This window comes from Microcaecilia unicolor, chromosome 8, assembly GCF_901765095.1.
Source record: "Microcaecilia unicolor chromosome 8, aMicUni1.1, whole genome shotgun sequence".
NCBI lineage: Eukaryota > Metazoa > Chordata > Amphibia > Gymnophiona > Siphonopidae > Microcaecilia > Microcaecilia unicolor.
In genome coordinates, this window is record NC_044038.1 from 177,769,179 (window position 1) to 177,792,202 (window position 23,024).

Below are 23,024 nucleotides of genomic sequence, written 5' to 3' on the forward strand. Positions count from 1 at the left end.
TGTTGTATAGCCAGCACTGCCAGACATGCAACAGTGGCACCTATGGGTATATTTGAGAAGTGCACACACACTAAGTGGTGCTCTCCACCTAGAACAGTCACCGTGACACCTCTCTAAAATAGAGGAGAGTGAAGTGATAATGCAGGGAAAACTCCAGGTAGCTGTAAACAAGGATGCATGGCATAATAACCTCACTGAACAGTACATGGAATAATAAAGATAGAAAAAGGTTATTTAAAAAAAAAAAAAACAAAAGACAGATTTTGCAAATTTTCATGAATTATTTCTTCACTCTAATTCTGACATACAAGTAAAGCAAAGGAGACGATGCTCTAAAAAAATCCTAATCTATATATATAAAACTCACCCTCAACGTTCTATTTTCACTGACGTCACTGAAGCCAGGTTCGTAAGTTTGAAGCTCTGAAGCCACAGAAAATCAAAGTCTCTGGGCCCCGCCCTTGCGTCAAATGTTATGACGTTGAGGGCGGAGCACATTCTCACCTCCAACGTTCTACTGCACTGTAGCTGTGCTCCGCCCTCGCGTCAAAACGCGATGACGTCGAGGGCGGGGCAGACGTTACTCTATGGGTTCGTACTGCAGGGGCATTGACATCACGCTAAAATCTTCTGTTTCGGCAGGTCAGAGGTGGTGGGGGGGCCTTCGGAGAGGGGGGAGCGCCAGCAGCGACGACATCGGTGGGGGAGGAAGAGGGTGCACTGGCAACAGAGACATCGGGGGGAAGGGAATGGTGACGGACGCTGGGGGGCGTGGCAAAAGGGCCAGGGTGAGAGGACATTCGCAGGGAGGCTGCTGGGGGGCAGCGGCACAATATAATCGCTGGCTGGCTGCACGGGGGGGGGGGGGGGCAGGAGACACACCTAAATCGCAGGGTGGCCGCAGGGGGGCAGGGGACACAGGAAAATCACTGCCTTGCTGCACAGGGGGGGGGGGGGGGAGGCAAGAGAGACAGCACAATTGCTGGGTGCCTGGAGGGGGGGCAGGAGACAGACAACAAATGCAGGGTGGCTGGAGGGGGGGCAGGGAATATAGAAGACTCACTGGGTGCCTGGAGGGGGCGCAGGGGACACAGGAAACTCGCTGCGTGGCTGCAGGGGGGGGCAAAGGAGAGAACGCCATCGGTGGGTGGCTGCAGGGGGGCAAGGGAAAAAGTATAATCGCTGGGTGGCTAGAGGGGGAGCAGGGGAGAGAGAAGATTCGCACGGTGGATGCAGGGGGGCCAGAGGAGACACACTCGCACCCACCACTCTCGCTCTCTCTCACACACACACACACTCGCACATTCACTCTCACTGTCTCACACACAGTCAATCTCACACATACTCTCTCAAACATACACACTACAAGGAAAACCTTGCTAGCGCCCGTTTCATTTGTGCCAGAAACAGGCCTTTTTTTTTACTAGTAAATAAATAAAAGTTCCATTATTTATTAACATGCAAGACTTGGTGTTTATACTTTTCCTTCTCTTATTACCATTCTTTGCCAATTATTTGTTCAGTGATATACAAGTTAATGTGTAGCTCCACTTTATTATTATTAATCAGCAGAGTCGTCACCTGGGCTCTTCTGGCATAAGGATATTGTTTTTCAGGTCTATATAAGATGTTTAAATGTCTAAATACGTAACATGTTACTTGTGAACAGTTTCTTTTGTTACACATTTGTTACATGTTGACTAGGCAGATCTAGTATTGAGTTATATTTCTATTTGTGATTTAGGCTAGTATGTGTGACATTAATATCTAAGACAGTCTCTTTACCCTGGTTAATATCATTGCTGAACTGCCTAGAGCTGCGATTTTTGTTTTAATTTCCCCCCCTCTAATTTACTGCACAAGTTGACCTTGCTTTCCCTTGTTATTTTACTTACCTGATCAATTATTGATAGTATGTTTATGGTTTTTAATTATCTGTAGACTCCTGATGCAGGCCTAGTGGCCGAAACACGGCCCGTGCCAAGTCTTGGATGTTAATAAATATTGCAACTTTTAGAGAATCGCCTTGTGATTTTTTTGGTCTCCTTCGCTGTTTTTGTGTGTCTTCCTGGACTGCGCGGATTTGTTCTCCATTTTTGTCGCAGACATGGCACAAGTGGTTGCTCCTAAATGGCAACTTATGCTAGTATTTATAGCATCAGCTATGCGGTTAATCGCCATTAAAGAATTTGCGCCTAGCGTATGAAATCTTTGGCACCTAACATTAGATGACCTTATTTAAATTGACCCCATTATGCCTTTAAAATTATACATTTCTAATTCACAAAGGGGCCCTTTTATTAAGGTGCACTAAAATCTGGGTTTAGTACGCTGTAAAACAGGGTTTTCCCGCATGCTACGCCCAGACAATGCAGCACTTTTCAGAGCATCTGTTTTTTTGGTTTTTCTACAGTTTGCGCGCTGATCATCACATTAGTGCACAGAACTTGCAAGAAATTAACAAGTTGCAGGTCCTGTGTGGTCACAGCACAAAGAAGAAATGGCATTAAACCGGAACAAGCCTCCTTGGACTTGGCGTTAAAGCCCTGATCTTGTTCTCAGCCGTTGCATTTTCTGCACACTTCTTCGCATCAGTGTGGTAGAGCTAATAACCTCATTACCATTGATTTTAATGTGATGTGTACTGGCATCTAACACAAGGCTTTGCATAGCGTTTAGTTACATAGTAACATAGTAAATGACGACAGATAAAGACCTGTATGGTCCATCCAGTCTGCCCAACAAGATAAACTCATTTATATGGTGTGTGATACCTTTATATTTATACCGGAGTTTGATTTGTCCCTTTCTCAGGACACAGAACATAGAACTCTGCCCAGCACTCTTCTTGTACTAAAAGTTCTGAAGCTAACGTTGAAGCCCCTTAAAATTTACACTCCAGCCCATCCTTATCTATTTAGTCACGATCAGGGCATAGACCGTAGAAGTCTGCCCAGCTCCCATTTTGTTTCCCAATTACCGGCGTCACCACCCAATCTCCACTAAGATTCCGCAGAACTATCCTTTCTGCTTATCCTACGCTTGTTAGTTCCTGCGGAAATTCCTTCTCTGCATTTTGTGCTAAAGTGACGCGCACCCTGCGCTAGCTCTGAGCAAAGCCTTTCATACTTCACTGCATCGGATTCTCAGGGGTCCTTTCACTAAGGTGCGCTGAAAAATGGCCTGTGCGCGCAGGTCCAGTTTTCAGCGTGCCTGCAAAAAAGGCCTTTTTATTTTTTGGATGAAAATGGAAGTACGGCAAAATAAAAAGTGCCGTGTGTCCATTTTGGGCTTGAGACCTTACCGCCACCCATTAACTTAGCGGTACGGTCTCACTCGTTAACTAGGTGGTAATCATCAGCGAACCAATTACCGTTAAGTTACCACCACACGGTAGAAAATATAAAAATATATTTTCTCCCACGCATATTGGACACACGTAAAAATAATGGAATTACCACCTGGGACACATGGTAGCTGGGCAGTAGTTCCAAAATGACGCGCATTGGATGCACATAGGTGCCTATACGCCTTCCTGAGCATAAAGAGGAGGCAGAGAAACAGCCAGGCCAGCAACGCAGGGATGTGGAGTTGGAAGTAATTTTAGACAGAGTCAGAATCGGTAAAAATATATCGACACCAACTCCAGCTTCACACAAAAAAAAAAAATTATAATATCATAAGTATAAAACAATAGATTTATCATATAATAAGTTATATTTACCAGTACTTAGGCTTTACATTTTTTTGTTGTGGATCTTAATAAAAGCAAAAGTCAAAGTCGGACAGCAGAAAAATAGAGGAGCTGGAGTCAAGAGCTTGGTGTACTGACTCCTCAGCCTTGTAGCAAAGTGCACATACATGTTATATTGGACCATCCCGAGGGCTGTGTGAGCAGTGCGTCCAGACAGGGCGTATGGGAGACGGGGGCTGGGTGCAAAAATCACTCCCCATCCATTGTCTCCCCTGCTTGACCAAGTGCAGTGGGTGAAGGACACAATTCTGGTTTGGGATGCTGCTCTGCATGTGCATGGCAGGAACAGCAAGCCAAGGGAAAGATAAAGATGGACTGCTAAACCGAACTGAACAAGGTCAGGATTCAGGACGGGAGATTTCTGCACAAACATATCAAACACACCCTATCTTTTGAGTAATACACTTTTCTACATTACATCTTCAGTGACCAATTACTAAAAGGCAGTGGCATGACGGCCAATAAAATCTGAACAATTTTGCACAATTCTAAAATATTATGTGTAGAATATTTGTTGTGCACAATAATTCCCCCAGAAGTAAGCATTTTTGACAAGGCAGTTCTTGTTTTAGCAGCCAGGCACCATCCTACTGAATTGTGACTCAGGTTAGGGAAATGCTACCTTTTGGTAAGGTACTTCTTGCCCTGAGGGATGTGTCACTTACAATCCAGCACCACGTTGCACATCGAGAGCTGAACTGTACTCTAGTGCCGTTAAAAATCACATTGGAAGGAAAAAATTATATATATATATATATATACACACACACACACACATCCAACAGCTGCACTAGCAAGAAACGGGAGAACTGAAAAGATAGAGCAGAAAATGAATGAATATCGGGCGATAGGAAAAGCAATGCTCTATCCGCACCTTTCTTCATTTAAACGCGTTGCTAGCTCGCTGCACGCCCAACACTGCATCGGGCTTTAAGGACTAGCAAAGGAAATGCAATGGACTGAAGAATGAGGGTAATGCAGGTAGCCCGGGCTCTCTCGCTCCTATAGCTGCCGTCTCCCCGCAGCCATCTTTGGTGTAACTTCAGGAGAGATTTCATCATTTCTTGTGCTGCCGGTTCAGATCGCCCCTTCCCCTCCCCAGTGCTGTCAAAAAAACCACGCTGAATGCGCGCACCGTGGGAGAATGATAATCCACGTGTTAGAATACTATGAGGCATATTTTCAAAGCACTTAGCCTCCCAAAGTTCCATAGAAACCTATGGAACTTAGCCTCCCAAAGAGCTTTGAAAATATGCCTCATTTTCATTCATACTAGGTCAGAGCATTTCTGGGGTGGGGGGGGGGGGGGATTCCATAAATCATATAATCCAAACCCCGTCCCCCAACAATTATCTGATTGGGCTCACCTTCAGTGCACCTCCACTTTAACGTAAGTCACCGAAAATACCGGAGTGAATCTGGATCACTTGACGCTGTTTCACTCCTTTAACTAAACGAATCGATTTCCGAATTAGGCAGCAATTGCACATGCACGTTTATAATTCGGATTAAGTCGTGCAAAACAAGCCACATGCCGGAAACCAGCTCCCGTGAGGCTGATTGAAAGGGAGTCCAAGGTCGCCCCGGATATCATGATTTCAGATCACCCGTGGCTTGTGTCTCTTTAAAGCCACACATGTGACCCTCAGTCACTGGCTCCCGATCGTTTCCCCCGGCTCGGGCGAGCTGCCCGTAACCGGAAGGTCCAATCCCTGGTCGGAAGGGGAGCCGCCGGCAGGGACGATCACCCCCCTCCCCTCTCAAGGGTTAATAAATGTGCAAACTCACCTGCTGTGCCCACCCCGGTTGTAAGATCGGGTCTGTAGTGGCGACTGTTGCTGCAAAGCCTGTGTCTCAGCAATCGCTGCCCGGGCAGATACTGCAGCAGCTGCAGCTGGATAGGAAAGAGGGGAGGATGACAGGGGCACCTCCGAATGACGATCCTGTGTTAGAAGATTTAAACGTATAAATCCCTAGACGGCAAAATGTGCATTGCAAGAGGCGAAACACTGGGGAAATAACAGCTGTGAAATTGGGACTGATGTTACAAATCCCCCACCCCGGAGCCGCTCAGCACTGACATTAAAACTTAGGAGTAAACGGCAACGCCCCTTCCCCCATCTACAACACAGGATCCCGGAAAGAGCAGCAGGGGCAGTCCAGTTGAGCAAGAGGCATGGCTAGGGTTCAGCTTCTAGATACTGTCTTCTATGCACCCTGCTGCAGGTTGACCCACCCTAGGGATGCCTGGAGGGGAGGGATAGGGTGTGTCAGGGCAAGCCCCCAGAGAGGGGCTTCTGGAGTTCAAGGGCGGAGCTTGCAAGTACCACACAGCAGCTACCAGCCACCCCGACTCCAGGTCTCCGGGTGTTAAAACTAGCTTCTTCCCCTGAGTTAGCATAGAAACCGGCGCGCACTAGGACCGAAGGTGGGAGGTGAACCGAGGTTTCAGCTGTCGATTTCCCGGCTCTGGTCTCTGATTGGCAGACTCAGGGGCCAGAACCAATCACCATTTGGAGGCGGGGAAACGAGTTCTGGGTGAAGGGGGCGAGGCATAAGGGAGCTAAACGTGGTTCTGTGGTAGTAAGGAATGTGCAGTGTTGTTTAAAGTGCTAGCTCCAAGTACTTAAGTAAAAGTACTTTTTTGATACTTAAGTAAAAAGTACAAGTGCACAATACTCACACTCGTTTTGTTAATGGGATTTTTTGGGGGAGGGGTGGCCAATAATGTCAATATTTATGTATATTTATTTTAAAATGTTTGTTATACTACTACTTATCATAGAATGCAAAATGATTTTCTAAACAGTAAATAATCAAATAAGAATAAAGACAAAACAGTTAAGCAAAAGCACCATAAGCTTGTATAAATAACCTGGGTTTATAACCTTCTCCAAAAAGATAACGCTGTCCACTCAGTTCTCATGATAATTGATTCCAATATTCTGACTCTATCACTCTAAAAATCCACTTCCTCCACTTGAGGTCTTGGGTAATTCCCAATGATTGTGTTGGTTATGTTTAATTGTGAAAAATTTTGAACCTTCTTTTGGGATTAAGCAGTCAATAAACCGATTAGATTAGGGATAAAGAGATGAGATTTGATATACCTTAGATTAGAAGACTTCTAGGTTTGCTGCCAGTTTTGATGTAGTAGCCTAGCCAATAAAATACATCCCTCTCAACACTGCTTTCGTTCATTCCCTGCCACTCTAGGCAGTGAGCTGTCATTTTTGTGGCAATCATGTTGGTGGAGGGAGAATTAACCATAAATGAGATTTCAGCCTTATAGGTTCAAAGGTTGCAAAGCAAGGGCTATCTAGTGAAATAGTTTAAAAATGTTTTTATTTATTTATTTGCTTGATTTGATATACCGTCTTTCAAATATATCAAAGTGGCACGTATTAACAAAATTTAAAATACATATAAAACCACAAGGAAGCGAATGAGGTAAACACAATAAATACCCAAATGTCCAAGGAGTGGCACAAAGTGGCAGATGGACTTTTTTTTGTCCAAACGTCCACATCGCTATTTTCAAAACACATTTTAAAGACATTTCTATGTAGTTAATCTGCAATGCATCCAAATCACAAGGGGGGAGGGGTGTCGGGTGCAAGTTGACATGGGATTTAGGTGTTCCCAAAACTTGGACATTTTTCTGCTATAATGGAACAAAGCAAAAATGTCCAGGGCTAAAAGTTAGGGGGTCTTTTTACTAAGATGCGCTGAAAAATGACTTGCGGTAGTGTAGGCACGGGTTTTGGGCACGCGCTGATCTATTTTGCAGCGCGCCTGTAAAAAAAAAGGCCTTTTTTCCTGAAAATGGACATACAGCAAAATCAAAATTGCCGCGTGTTCATTTTAGGTCTGTGACCTTACCACCTGTCATTGACCTAGTGGTAAAGTCTCATGCAGTAACCGAGTGGTAATGACCTACGTGCATCAAATGGCACTTGGCGTGTGTCTGATATGCGCATCTGAAAATTTTTGGCTGCGCGTATCGGACATGCGCCAAAAATGAAATTACCGCAAGAGCCACACGATAGCCGGGCGGTAATTCCATTTTGGCACACGTTGGGCACGCATAGACGCTTACGCAGCTTAGCAAAAGGGCCTTTAGATGTTTTGGTCTAGACCTGTTTCAATCATGACTAACCTATCTCTTTAAATATAGCGAACCTAGGATCAGTAATTAAATGTACATCTACAAACAATACCTAGGTATCTTATTGTGTGTGCTTACATAGGAGGAAAAAGCCTCAACAGACTCCTGACATTTAGCTCTAAGGCTATTTAGTTCATAGGAGTTCTATCTGGCTTTAAAAACCTCCTTTTCTTTATTGCTTATATCAATCCGGAGTCACTTATCTTTGCTTACGACTCCGTGCTGCTCATTCCAATGCTCAGTCTCTATTTGCCACGGCCGACTCTGGGCCAGGTTTCGGAATCCTTTCCACTTCCTGCTTCAGGGTCCGTGGTCCTGGCATGCTGTAGCAACTTTCTTATACTCAGTCCGTTCTATCGTGTAAGCACACACAATAAGATACCTAGGTATTGTTTGTAGATGTATATTCAATCATGACTAAGTCACAAAAAGGTACCTTAAATGACCAGATGACCACTGGAGGGATTACCTGTCAGAGCTTTAAAATCTGCGTGTTTGTTTATCAGATACTTCATGATATGGCTCCTTAGTTATATATTATCCTTAGTAGAATTACCACTTTGCAATGCTACTGAGGGAGTGAGGGACTATCTCATTCTTCACTTTCCCAGTTCCAAAGGGGTGGTTTATAAGGCAACGTTTGCTGCAGGTTTTCAGTATAATGCAGCTAAATGGTAGAATGGTTTCCATAAGGATATTGGTTGTGAATCCCAATATGGAAGTTTCGCAAAAAATGTAAAACTTTTCTTTTTAAGAAAAATTTTTTTTTGATAGATGTGACTTGATAGTGGTCCACATTTTGCTTCTTCTTGTCTTGACTTTTGTTCAATCTTTTTCTGTCTAACTTATAATCTTTGCTTCAATCAAGTACCTCTGAAATGTATCTGTGGTCTCTTTAATTTATGTAAGTCACATGGAACCGAATTTGAAATTTGGATTTTTGTGGGATATAAATCTAATAAAATGAAAATGAAAAAAATGACCTAAGGGTAACAGCAAAGCAGTTCTAGAATACTGTCAGAAAGCTACCTATTTATGACAGGTCAATGGCTGGCATAAGTGGGCGTGTCTAATTGTTATGCAATGGCCCATGCTCCACCCATGTGTACTCCCTGACAGGTGCCTGCTAGCGGTTGTGCAGTTAACCACCATTACTGATGCCAATCACAGGCATAAATTCTACTCTTCAGGGGCGTAGCTACGGGTGGGCCTGGATGGGACCAGGCCCGCCCACCCACCCACCCAAGCGCGGTTCGGTTGAAAAGCGCACACTGCCTGCAGCATGCATTTCTATAGTATCGCGTACTGCCCGGCGCCTGCTCAGCTGATCTACTCCTCCTGTCCCACCACCTACCGGCTTTCGGGCTTGAGCCTAGGCACAGCAGGACTGGCTCGGTGGCATGCAGTCACAGTCACTGTGACTGAATTTCAATGCAGCAGCTGGTCGCAGTACACTTGACCTGTCACCTGTGATGTCCTTCTGCGCTGGGAGTGGGAGGCTGCTGACGTCTGCGATGATGTTCCATCCTACGCGCAGTGTGCTCAGCCTCATTCTCGCTCCGGCTCCGCTCGTCCCGCACGCACGCAAGCTTACTGCCAGGCCTCAGGGGTTGAACTGCATTGAACTAGTGCAACGAGAAAAGGTTCTTCTTCAATTCAATCAGTTCTTCTTCGAGAAACAAACGTGCTTTACTGCAAGTGCAAGTAGCTGCCAGCTGAGCCCCCAGCAGTGCACTGCAGCTAATACAATTTTAAATACTTATTTTTTTTGTAACATAATTTAACCGAGTTATTTTTTAAAATTAAGCTAGCTGGCGGGCACTATTAAAATTTATTGTTGGGGGATTTCTGGGTGGGGTACTAAGAACTTCACTGCCTAGGGCAAAAAATGTATTTATTTAATGATTAATATATCTTTTTTTTGCCCTAGGCAGTGAAGAGCCTACCCCCACCCAGAAGCCCACCACCATGACCAGCCAGAGTTTTGATTACTCTTGTAATCAAAATGATGGCTCTGGTCTGGTGGTGGGCTTCTGGGTGGGGGGTAGACGTTTCACTGCCTAGGGCAATGAGGAGCCCATCCCCACCCAGAAATTCCCCAACAATAAATTTTAATAGTGCCCAGCTAGCTTAATTTTTTAAAAAGTTGTCTCTCATTTTGGTGGGTTCTTGGGTAGGGATGATATCTGCAGTGCCTAGGTAAAAATTAAAAAAAAGAAAGTGTAGTGCCCACCCATATTAGCTCTGGGCCCAGCCAAAATGTCAGGTCTGGCTACGCCACTGCTCTTCTAAAAACCAGACACACTACTGGGGCTCTGTTTATGAAGGTAAACTGCAGAAAAATGAGTGTGCACTAATGCTAGAGAGCATTAGCACATGCTAATGTTCAGCATGCGCTAAAAATGCTAGTGTGCCTACAGTGCTGCCTAGTAAACAGGGCCCTTAGTGTCTAACTTTAGGTGCCAGTGTTATGGAATTGCCTTCTATTACTAGAGAGCAATGAAACTCTCTATATTGATTCACAATATACAATGAGAGGAGGTGGTTGTCCTGGTGGAGCCTTGTGCTTAATGCAGCCAGTGCGCAGATCTCATGTGCAATGCGGCCTCCATGGGAGCAGCCACAAAAATATACAATTTAACTACAAGTGCTATCACCAAATACTAGATATGGTTGTATCTAATATGCCATCATGAATAAACCCAATAAATAAATCTCTCTGAGACCTCAAAGGGCCAACTCCAGGGACGCAGCCTGAAAGAAATATCAGTGAGCGCTGGTACCTGCTTGTTTTTCATTCCAGGTTCTACTGTAATGGAAGGCTTGATGAAGCTGGAGTGTATGGGAAACATATGCACTTTTTATTTGGTAGGCACAGCTGTAAATTGCTTAGAGGAGTAAGAAATTTCAGTGAGCCGTGACGGGATTTTGCAGACTGCCTCACATTAATAAACCTATCCAGCTCTGCTATTGAGGCAGACATGGGGAAGCAACTGCTTGCTCTGGGATTCTGCATGGCAGGGGCGTAGCTACGGGTGGGCCTGGGTGGCCCCAGGCCCACCCAGTTTAGCCTCAGGCCCGCCCAAAAGAAGATCCTTACCCTCTGCCACCCCTTCCGCAGCGCTTCTTTTAATGCTGTCGTGCACTGTCTCCCACCCCCGTGGCGGTGCTTATATTTCGCTATGGCGCTGCCTGCCAGCAACTCTACAGATGATACGTCACCGACGTCCGACATCCTGCTCCGGGGCCTTCCGCATCCAGCCTCCATAAACAGGAAGTTACATCAGCGCGTCAGAGGGAAGGTCCCGGAGCAGGACGTCGGACGTCGGTGACGCATCTGTAGAGTTGCTGGCAGGCGGGCAGCGCCATAGGGAAGTGTAAGCGCCGCCGCGGGGGTGGGAGACTGTGCACAGCAGCCGACAGCATTAAAAGAAGTGCTGCAGGGGTGGGAGAGGGTGAGGAAGTCAGGGTGCTGGCCCAGGAAGGGGAGGGGAGGGAAGAGAAGAGAAGGGTGAAGTGTGCTGGACTTGCCAGGGGCAGAGGGTTGGAGGGAAGGGAGAGAGGTTTGGTATTTGCAGAGGAGAGGTTGGAGGGAAGGGGAGAGGTTTGGGATTTGCAGAGGGGAGGTTGGTTGGAAGGAAGGGGAGAGGGTTGGGATTTGCAGAGGGGAGGTTGGAGGGAAGGGGAGAGGGTTGGGATTTGCAGAGAGGAGGTTGGAAGGAATGGGAGAGGGTTGGAATTTGCAGAGGGGAGGTTGGAAGGAAGGGGAGAGGGTTGGGATTTGCAGAGGGGAGGTTGGAAGGAAGGGGAGAGGTTTGGGATTTGCAGAGGGGAGGTTGGAAGGAAGGGGAGAGGTTTGGGATTTGCAGAGGGGAGGTTGGAGGGAAGAGGGGAGGTTGGAGGGAAGGGGAGAGGTTTTGGATTTGCAGGGGGTGTTGGAGGGAAGGGGAGAGGTGCTGGATATGCAGGGGGGGTGGAGGGAAAGGGGAGATGTGTTGGATACACAGAGGGTTGAATTGAAGGGAAGAGGTGCTGGACATGTAGGGGGGCTGGATGAAAGGGAAAGAGGTGCTGAGCACGTAGGGGGGGCTGGATGAAAGGGAGAGATATGCTGGACATGTGGGGGGGGGGGGGGTGCTGAAGGACAGGTGCTGGATATGCAGATGATGGCTGAAAGGAAAGCAGACAGATGTGGACCTGCAAGGAGGGCTGGAGCGAAGGGAGAAAGGTGCTGGACCTATGGGAGGGGTTAGAGGGAAGGGAGAGAGGTGCAGGGAGAAAGAGCCAGATGCATAAGGGGAAGGAAAGAGAGGAAGAGAAGCTGGTTGGGGGGTGGGATCAGAGAGGAGAGGGACACATTGGTGTGGAGGAGGGAGAAAGGGGACCTAGGGAAGTATACAGATACAGAAGGGAGATGATGGGCATTAGGTGGGAGCATGGGGACAGGGACACAAATGTGAGATGCTGTATGGGGATGGCACATGGGCACAGAGGGGTAATGCCTGACAAGGGGGGGACGGGGATATGGAATAGAGATAAAATGCTGGGCACTGGAGAGGGGGTATATGGACACAGAGGGGGGGGGGAGAGATACCAGACAAGGGGGAGAATAGGAACACAGAAGGGATATGCTGGGCATGGGGTGCATAGGCGCACAGAGGAATGATGATGGATGAGGGGATATGAACACAGGGGAGATACAGGACAAGGAAATATAGGAAAACAGAGATGGGAGATGGATGATGGACATGAAGAAAGAAGAAATGTCAAATAGGAGACACTGGCAAATGAGTTAAGAGAAGACAGAGGGAAGGAGAAACCAGAGACTGGGACCAATATGATTTGAGAAAAAATGACCAGACAACAAAAAGGTATAAAAAATATTTTATTTTCAATGTTGTGAATATAACATGTTGGATTTGAAATGTACATCTTGCCAAAGTTGATGTTAAACATGGCTGAGGTCCAGGACAGAAATCTAGGAAAGGACCCCAAAGTCCATTACCAGGCTGCGCCTTCAGCTTCCAGCATGCAGGCTTTCTCTGGCCAAGGAACCAAGCACAAATGCCCTAGTTCCATCCCCTAACACCATCCCTGGCATGTGCCATCTTTATATTTTGCACAGAAGCAAATGCCTTTCTTTCTTGTTGCTCTGGTGTTGTACTACATGCAAGGTCTAGTTTCTTGGGGTTTCCTTTAATTTATATTTCTAGAGTTTGTGGTCACTTATTCTGTATTTGGCATTTGTGTCTTGTGTGTGTGACTGAGGTATTCTGTTAGCATGAAGTTTCCATTTAGCATTCTGTAGTATTTTGGCTTGTTCAGCTTTCCTGATAAATGTATTTGTATTTTAGGGCCCTACTATAATATTTAAGGCACTTCTTTTTCATAATTAGGATCTTTGTTTTTGGAAGTTAGTGTTGGCATGGTAGATTTGCTCTAGGTTCTGAGTGACTTTTGTTTTATAGATATTTTTAAAGTTAATTTATAATATGTCTGTAATTGAGATTACACTAGAAAACAAAATTTCTTTGTATGATGAGTTTTATGGAGAATTGTCCTTGCTGTGCTCTGTATCCATTGTTGGTGGAGAGCCAGGAGGTTCTCTGGATGCAGAATGTGTGGCTCAATGGGGCTGAATAGTGCAGTCTGTTGTACTTCCCTTAGCTCTCAATTGGCCTGCAGCCACTGAAGCCTGCACTGCAACCCTCATTGAAGTTATGGGGAGTGGGGTAGGGACAGAGCATGGGTGCATCAGGTTGCTGTTTTTTCTCTTTCAAAAAAGTTGGCAACTCTAGTGCCCACCCATCCAACCTGTTGGCCCACCCAAAAATTGTCTTCTGGCTACGCCACTGCTGCATGGAATATTGCTACTCTTTGGGATTCTAGAATTTTGTTATTCTTTGGGGTTCTACATGGAATGTTGCTAGTCTTTGAGATTCTGCATGGAATCTTGTCATTCTTTAGGATTCCAGAATCTTGCTATTCGTTGGGGTTCTACATGGAATGTTGCTAGTCTTTGAGATTCTGCATGGAATTTTAATTACATTTGTACCCTGCGCTTTCCCACTCATGGCAGGCTCAATGCGGCTTACATATACAGGTACTTATTTGTACCTTGGGCAATGGAGGGTTAAGTGACTTGCCCAGAGTCACAAGGAGCTGTGCCTGAAGTGGGAATCAAACTCAGTTCCTCAGTTCTCCAGGACCAGAGTCCACCACCATAATCACTAGGCCACTCCTCCACTACTCTTTAGGATTACAGAATCTTGCTATTCTTTGGGGTTCTACATGGAATGTTGTTATTCTTTGGGATTCCAGAATCTTGCTATTCTTTGGGGTTCTACATGGGTTTCTGTCAGGTACTAAAATACAAACTGATGCATGCCGCTACCTTCTCCTACATGAGCACGCAGTTATGGAATGCACTACCTACAGACCTGAAGACAATCAACGAAATAACTATCTTCCGCAAATCTCTGAAGACACACTTCTTTAACAAAGCCTACAATGAGAACCGACAACAGATAACCTCATCAATATCCCTCACCAACCCAATCAGTTATGAAAACCCACCCTCTATAACTACCCTAATCTCTCCCTTCCTTCTCCTTTCTTCCCCTACCTAAACTATGCACAATACTACTGTATCTAAAATCCTGGAATGACAATGTTATATAACCATGTAAGCCACATTGAGCCTGCAAATAGGTGGGAAAATGTGGGATACAAGTGCAATAAATAAATAAATAAGTAAGTAAGTACTTGTGACCTGGACTGGCCATTGTTGGAAACAGGATACTGGGCTAGATGGACCATTGGTCTGACCCAGTATGGCTATTCTTGTGTTCTTATATTTAAGTGAATGTTGGCAAGCCCCTAAACATTCTTAATGTGCTTTATAATTTCATCTGGAGGAGACTGAAGCATGATTGAAACTGAAGGGAGGGAAAGAGATTTTCTACATAGATACATGCATGCTCCAAATAAGGTTGAAAAAATGATGGCAGATAAAGACCTGTATGGTCCTCTCAGTCAGCCTAATAACCCTCCCCCCTGTTTACATAGCCGCATGGCATTGCTGAAACAGCCCGTTCAAAGTGAATGGGCTGCGTTAGCAGTACCGCACCGCTAAGTTGAACCTGCGAACCTGCTGCTCCATGCAGATTACCCCACTCACATGTCCTATTTAAAGTATAGAAGTCATTTAAATTTTGTTTTGATTTCCCTGGGGTCAATATTACTACTACTACTACTTAACATTTCTAGAGCGCTACTAGGGTTACGCAGCGCTGTACAAATTAACAAAGAAGGACAGTCCCTGCTCAAAGGAGCTTACAATCTAAAGAATGAAATTTCAAGTTGGGGCAGTCTGGATTTCCTGAGTAGAGGTGTAGTTAGGTGCCGAAGGCGACATTGAAGAGGTGGGCTTTAAGCAGTGATTTGAAGATGGGCAGGGAGGGGGCCTGGCGTATATTCAAAGCAATTTAACTGGCCAGTTAAATTGCTCATTTGGTTAGTGGTGCTGAAAATGTCTGGTTCAAGTTTCAAGTGTATTAGTAGTTTGATATATTTATTTACTTAAAAAATGTCTATCCAGCTTATAATCGAAAGAGAAAAACGCCTATATTTCGACCCAAATCGGGAGATGGGCGTTTTTCTTGCAAAGGTGTCCAAATCGGTATAATCGAAAGCCGATTTTGGGCGTTTCCAACTGCACTCCGTCGCGGAAACGAATAAAGTTGACGGGGGCGTGTCAGATGCGTGTTGGAGGCGGGACTGGGGCATGGTTATCAGCCAAGGAGAGATGGGCGTCTGTAGCTGATAATCGAAAAAAAGGCGTTTTTACCGCGATTTTGGGTCACTTTTTTTTTTACCCTTTTTTCTCACGAACAAGTCCCAAAAAAGTGCCCCAACTGCCCAGATGACCACTGGAGGGAATTGGGGATGACCTCCCTGGACTCCCCCAGTGGTCACTAACCCCCTCCCACCCAAAAAAAAAAAAACACTTAAAAAACTTATTTTCCAGCCTCTATGCCAGCCTCAAATGCCGTACCCACCTCCATGACAGCAGAATGTGTTCGATCCTGTCACAGCCTTTCCCTGGGTCAGATGTGGCTCTCGGGTGCAGTACAGGGTCCATTCAGCATTGCATTGTGGTGGGTGTAGGGTATTGTGTTAGCTTGTGTTACAGTCTCACGATGTTGGTAGTTGGTAGGCTCTTCTCCCATGGTGCTTTTCCCCTGCCTACTGGGTCAGAGTGTGCCCTGTTGTGTTTCCTGTTGTAGTCCATGCGGTAGTGGCCATTTTTGTAAGCCAGTTTTAGTTCCCTTTCCTGTGTTAGCCACGTTAGACAACTTAGTTCTTCCCTTGAATGTGGCTGAAAGAGGGCATTGTACAGCATTCTGCCAGCTCTGACCTACTGCTCATCTCAGTACCAGGAGACTCGTTGCCAGTGGGGCACAACCTCTGATCTGCAGTTAACTGTGAGTAAAGGCGGTTATTCCAATAAAGGACGTTTTCGGAGAGATTAGTCTTCAGGAGTCAACTGCTATGCCAATGTTATACAGCAGCAACAAGTCCTAGAGGCCTGCGTGTATGCAGGTCCCTGGAGCACTTTTAGTGGGTACCGCAGTGCACTTCAGCCAGGTGGACCCAGGCCCATCCCCCCCCCCACCTGTAACACTTGTGCTGGTAAATGGGAGGCCTCCAAAACCCACTGTACCCACATGTAGGTGCCCCCTTCACCCCTAAGAGCTATGGTAGTGTTGTACATTTGTGGGTAGTGGGTTTTGGGGGAGGGGGGGTTGGGAGCTCAGCACCGTGGTAAGGGAGCTATGCATGTGGGAGCTTTTTCTGAAGTCCACCGCACTGACCTAGGGTGCCCAGTTGGTGTCCTGGCATATCAGGGGGGCCAGTGTACTATGAATTGTGGCCCCTCCCACGACCAAATGGCTCGGATTAGGACGTTTTTGAGCTGGGCGTTTTTAGCTTCCATTATCACTAAAAAAAACAAACGCCCAGCTCAAAAACGTCCATTTTTTCGAAAATTCGGTTCGGCCCGCCCCTTCACGGACCCGTTCTCGGAGATAAACGCCCATGGAGATAGGCGTTTGCATTTGATTATGCCCCTCCACATCACCTATAACTAGGTGGTTTACAAGGTAATATTGACATTATTCTACAAAAACAACTACACACATACACCACATAATCAATTACAAATTAGTTCAATTTGTCATAAAAATTGTTAAAAAGCAGATACAAATAGTTTGTGTTTTCAACAACCTTCTAAATTGTGTTTTACTATTACATTGCCGAAGCTGTCATATGGCAAGACCTTCAGGGTGGTTTATATAATTAATGTATAATCTAGAGGGAGAAGAGAGAAACAGTAGATAGAAAAGAACCGGGGGGGGGGGGGGGGGGGGGGAAGGGGAGGAACTCCATAAATATAGAGGAAAGAGGATCACTAGAAGGGAGGGGGAAAGAAGATCCTGCACTGTCTGTATAGGAAGACAAGCGCCCAACTCAAAATTGGCAATTTTGGGGGTGTTCTGGGGTGGAGTCAGCAGTTGACCAGTTAAGTAACAATACTCAATGCTTGACCGGCCAAGGTAACCGCAAAAAAGTCAGTCCTATCTTTCTGCAGTTCGCCATAGCCGGTTAAGGGGCCTTTTCACTAAGTCAAGTAGGTGCCTACACGCATCCAACATGCATCAATTTGGAATTACTGCCTAGCTACCGCATGGCCCGGGCGGAAATATCATTTTTTATGTGCGTCCGCTCTGCATGCCAGAAATTTTTTTTATTTTCCTGCTCATGGCGGAAACCAGGCAGTAATCGTCATTCTACACGCATAGATGATTGCTGCACAGTTACCGCGTGGGACCTTACCACTAAGTCAATGGGTGGTGGTAAGGTCTCAGACCCAATTTCTCAGAAAGGCAGTATATCAAATCCCATTTCCCTTTCCCTTTTATTTTGCTGCATGTCCATTTTCGGCAAAAATTTAAAAAAGGCCTTTTTTACAGGTGCGCTGAAAAATAGATGTGCGCGTACCCAAAACACACACCTCCACTAGTGCAGCCCATTTTTCAGTGCACCTTAGTAAAAGGACCCCTAAGTGCTGAATATCACACTTAACCAGCTATGAATTTGCTGGCTCTGTAAACCCGGAAATTCAACACCAGAATTTCTTGGAATGATGCCGGCAGGGGTCAGCAAAATCTGAGCACCGCCAGATGAATATCAACTCCTCTGTGTTTACGTAAGAACATAAGCGTTTTCATACTGGGACAGACCGAAGATCCATCAAGTCCAGTATCCTGTTTCCAGCAGTAGCCAAGCCAGGTTTATCCCACGCATTTTTGAAATCCATCACTCTTTTTATTCCCACTACCTCCACTCGGAGGGTATTCCAGACATCCATCTGTGAAAAAGTATTTCCCGATGTTATTCCTAAGTCTACCACCCTGTCCTATAGTTCTACCATTTTCCCATCTCCGAAAAAAAGATTTGTTTTTTATATTATTACCTTTAGGTATTTAAATGCTGTAGCTGTAGCAGTCGACCACATGGTCCCATCAATGGTACAACTTTATTGGATGAGAGAAATATCAGTAGCCAGGGAAACAGACAAAATTCGATTCTTGGTGGGGGCTTGTGGTAATCAACCAGTCCAGCCATGTCAGCCCACAGGCTGGCCCAGACTTAGGTATAGCAACAGATAGCTCTCTATGGTGCCAAATATTGAAGACACTACATAAAACTGGACCTATTTCCTCTTCATTCTAATTTAAGACCATTCAGTGGTATTGCCTCAGTGAGGCATTTCAGGGGCACTCTGGCACAGGGGTGTAGCCAGACCTCATGATGGAAGGGGGTCAGAGCCCGAGGCCACGCCAGCTGAAGCATTGTCCAGCGCCGGTCTCTGGCGCTGTCGCGTTGTCTGCCCTGCTCTGTCTTACCCTCATGTCCTGCAAGCTCCTTTTAGTGAAACTGAGCATGGACAAGGCTTCAGCAGGCTGGAGTTGGGGACCCTCGCCAGCAAAACCAGGGGCCCAGAGGAAATTCTCCCCGTGGCTCCACATAGCTACGCCACTGCTCTGGCACCCCTTCCCTGCTCTCTGAGGGTGGGTGGTATCTCCTCCCGCACTCACAAGTCCTGCCTCTAATTGTCCATCTTAAATCCAGCCCTGCCCGCCAGAAGCATATTCACATTTTCTTTCCATTTTGAAATTCCAAGAACCCAGACCGTGGTGTTCAGTTTAAGAAATGTTCTGTCCTAACAAACCTCATTTGGTAAAAGCCCTGAAAGACTTCGACCCAGCGACAGAGCTCTGGGTGGGTAGCAGCGATTAAATGCTACAATGATCTGAAGATGGACACTTCAGATGAGCAGCTATAACTGCGTGCCTGCCCTTCCGTGACAGGAAATGATTAAAAGCCTTCTTATTCATGTTTAGAGGATTCTAGCTAACACTTACTGTGAACAGCTACTGCTATCTATTTCCCCTGAGCCACACATTTGTCATTTCTTGAACAATTACAGATAAAGTGAGGCATTAAAGAAAACTGTGAGTGTAAAGGTCCCCTTCTTCCTCAGTGATTTGAAATGTTTGTGTTGGAAATTCCCTTTTAAAATTAGTACCAGCACAGACCTTTAGTTTCGTTGCTGGGGGAGGTAGTCACACGGGCCCCTTTTACAAAGCAGAGGTAAGCCCAATAGAGGCTTACCACTTGCTAAAAAGGATGAACTTCCCACCCCCAGTGCACCTGTCCCGGTTACTGCTGGGTTAGCACTGGAGCCCTTACCGCCACCTCAATGGGTAGCAGGCAGTAAGGGCTCCTCCCAGAAATGACCGCATGGCAAGTGCTAAAAGGGGGGCCTCGACACGTGTCAAAAACAGACGCAGACACCAGTGCTGCTGCCCCTCCCCCCTTTTGCAGCAGCTTGGTAAAAGGGACCCAAAGGTGGCATTCTTAAAGCTTTGCATGTACTTTCCAGCAAAATTCTACTTGCAGATATTTAGTAACTATGAGTACTTCCTCTTTGAAAATCAGTGCAAAGACCACAACATATGAAAATTGTCACTATGTTGCACAGTGCTCATTCTTTAGACCAGTGGTCTTCATTAATTTTTAATCTGGGGCCACTTTGGATTCTAATGAGCTGAAGGAGAGCTCTCAAATATCTTCCCATGCAGGGCCAGGACACTGCTGACCAGCCCACCTTCAAACGTCATTGGGATGAATCCTCAAGGTTGTGAGCATTTCCAAATGCATTCTCTTTTGTCTATTAAGAACTGCCTTGTCCTTCAAGCATGCAGCTCTCCACCCCATCCACTTTTCCCTTTCTGTCTGGGTAGAGAGGCAGAGTAACAGAAAATTAACCCCAGAGGGGCCACCCCAGAGCAGGGGCGCAGCCAGCTCTCCAATTCTAGAGGGCAAGGGATGGACTAGGCAGGCTATGCATTCCCTCCTTGCCCCCTGCATGCATCAAAAATACCTTTGCTGCTGCCCTCCTTCTCGTGCTGCTGCTGTAATGCGGAAGTCATGCCTCTAGGTGCCAACTCCAGGACTAATTGTTTCCTGAGAAAATCTTGACGTTATAGAGAAATGAAGTTTCTGTAGTGAATTCCATTCTACTTTGCAATTTGATCCACTGGAACATTTGGTCTTCCAGCAGTAAATCCAATGCTGCTCATTTTTCAATAATATTTTTGAGAGATAGACCCTTTGTGTGGCAGTTGAACTGTTTCCAATACTACAAATCTCAGCTCCAACACCAAATGCCACTTCTCTCTCTAATGCACCACAAGGGAGGGAGGGGGCAATCTCCCTAAATAAATATTGCTCAAATGATCAGGAGATCAATGTTTTACCGTTCTCTTCATTTCCCTGTGTACAGTAGGTAGTATTACCATCTTTGTGACAGTTCATGGTTTCCAGACATCTTTATATCATACGAGCACAGACCAAAATACATTTCTGCAATATCTGCCCCTTCCTTTCTGAACACACTGCCAAAATCCTTATCCACAGCCTCACCACCTCCTACTCAGATCACTGCAACCTGCTTCTCAAAGTCTCCCTCTAAACCATCTCTTCTGTCACATCCGTCGCTCCCTCCGGCTGCTCCTCCGCGGGGAGCAGGGGCCGGCGTCCTCCACGACGAAGGCCGGCCTTCTTGAGGCCACGGAGGGGAGCCGGGGCTCACCGGGGTGATGGCCGCCCAGTCCGGGGCCGAGGCCGCAGGCCGGCGATCGCGGCTGCCGGATTATCGATCGCCGGCTACGGGAGCTGTGTTTGCACCAGTAAGGGAAATGGCGCTGAGGCGCGATGGCCAGCGTTCCCTTCTTTCTTGGGCGCGGGAACCCCGAGCTCCGCCTCAGAGGAGTTAGACTGGAAGGCCAGTACGATAGACCCGCCTGGGAGGTCGGTCAGAGCCAATCAGAAGAGTTCCGTCGATAACCAAGTTCTGATTGGTCGGCTATGTCTACAGGGGCTGGGTGCCTGACTGCCGAACAGTATTTAAGGAATGAGTCTGAGGTAGGAGGTTGCTTCAGGTTCTATTACCCGAGGCCAGTCTCCGTGGTTCCTGTGTTCCGTTGATTTCCTGGTGTTGCTGATTTTGGACTGTTTCCTGGTTTTCTCTGCTAGCTGCCTGCCTTGACTTTTGCCTGACTCTGACTACGTTGATAGCTGCCTGCCTCGACCTTTGGCCCGACTCCGACCACGTTGTTAGCTGCCTGCCCAGAGCTGCTGCCTGTTCATGGACTCTCTATTCCATCTGCCCGCTTCTCTCCTGGTTCCAGTCCAGGTCAGTCCGTCAACCCCGAGGCTCCTGAAGTCCCGTTGACCGCCTGCAGCTGGGGGCTCAACCCTTGGTGAACGGCGGTCGCTGCGGGTGAAGACTTGGGGTTGCACAGCTGTCCTTTGGGGTCCTTCGGGGCCTTACGGGACCTAAGGGCTCACCTTCCTTACGGACAAGACATCTTCCCCCTCCTTCAAAATTTTACTGCCCGACTTATCTTCTGCCAGGGTTGCTACACTCATACAGTATAACCCCTTTTCTCAAAGCACTTCATTGGCTCCCAATCCATTCCCACATAGTTCAGTGTTCTTTTATTTCCCTACAAGTCTACAGGTCCTCATAACCTCTCCTCTCATATTTTCCTCTATCCCAGCAGATCGATCATGGACCATCTTTGACACGATCTCATCAAATGAAATCTCACATTGGCTCGGAAAATACACCAAATCGCAATGCAAATTAGATATTTGCCCTACTAGTCTAATAAGATCTGCACCCAAATAATTCAAAACAGACCTCACGAACCACGTAAACCACAGGCTTCAAAATGGGCTCTTTCCCACGGAGAAAGGAAACATCCTACTTACTCTGCTGCCAAAAGATGCCAAGAAAAGCACAATGGACCTAACCAACTATCGCCCAGTAGCATCCATTCCACTCATAACCAAACTCATGGAGGGCATAGTGACGAAACAACTTACTGAATACCTAAATAAACACTCAATTCTGCACGAGTCTCAATCAGGATTTCGGTCAAATCACAGCACCAAAACTGTTCTAGTGTCTGCAATGAACTCATTCAAACAAGCAATTGCAACTGGCAACAACCTACTCATCCTACAATTCGATATGTCCAGTGCCTTTGACATGGTTAATCATGGAATACTACTACATATACTAGAATACTTCGGAGTAGGAGGCACAGTTCTCAAATGGTTCAAAGGATTCTTAACCACAAGATCATACCAAGTAACAACTAACACGGACAGATCACCCCCATGGAAACCTGAATGTGGAGTCCCCCAAGGATCCCCCCCTCTCACCATCGTTATTTAACCTAATGATGATTCCTTTAGCAAAACTTCTAGCTAATCAAAATCTCAGCCCCTACATATATGCAGACGATGTCACAATTTACATCCCATTCAAACATGATCTAAATGAAATCACCAACGAGATCAACCGAAGCCTCCAAATCATGCACACTTGGGCGGATGCATTCCAACAAAAACTCAACGCAGAAAAAACACAATGCCTTGTACTCGCCTCACAACATAACACAA

The 23,024-nt window shown here is 46.3% G+C and overlaps 1 protein-coding gene across 3 annotated transcripts in view; it reads right to left on the reverse strand.

Moving 5' to 3' along the window:
- SFXN1 (sideroflexin 1) overlaps nt 1–6,113 on the reverse strand; it is a 30,055-nt gene extending 23,942 nt beyond the window's left edge. The window contains exons 1-2 of one of the 3 annotated variants that reach the window (XM_030211639.1): nt 6,082–6,113; nt 5,543–5,697 (exon numbers count right to left, since the gene is read on the reverse strand). Coding sequence is in view for 1 of the 3 variants with exons in the window: in XM_030211637.1 (XP_030067497.1) it covers nt 4,629–4,678 (50 nt within the window). In the remaining 2 variants the exon portion in view is untranslated. Of the gene's footprint in view, nt 1–4,628; nt 4,784–5,121; nt 5,425–5,542; nt 5,698–6,081 lie in introns of those variants that run through there. The other 2 variants (XM_030211640.1, XM_030211637.1) reach the window with 2 other exon arrangements.
- Nucleotides 6,114–23,024: the final 16,911 nt, after the last annotated feature.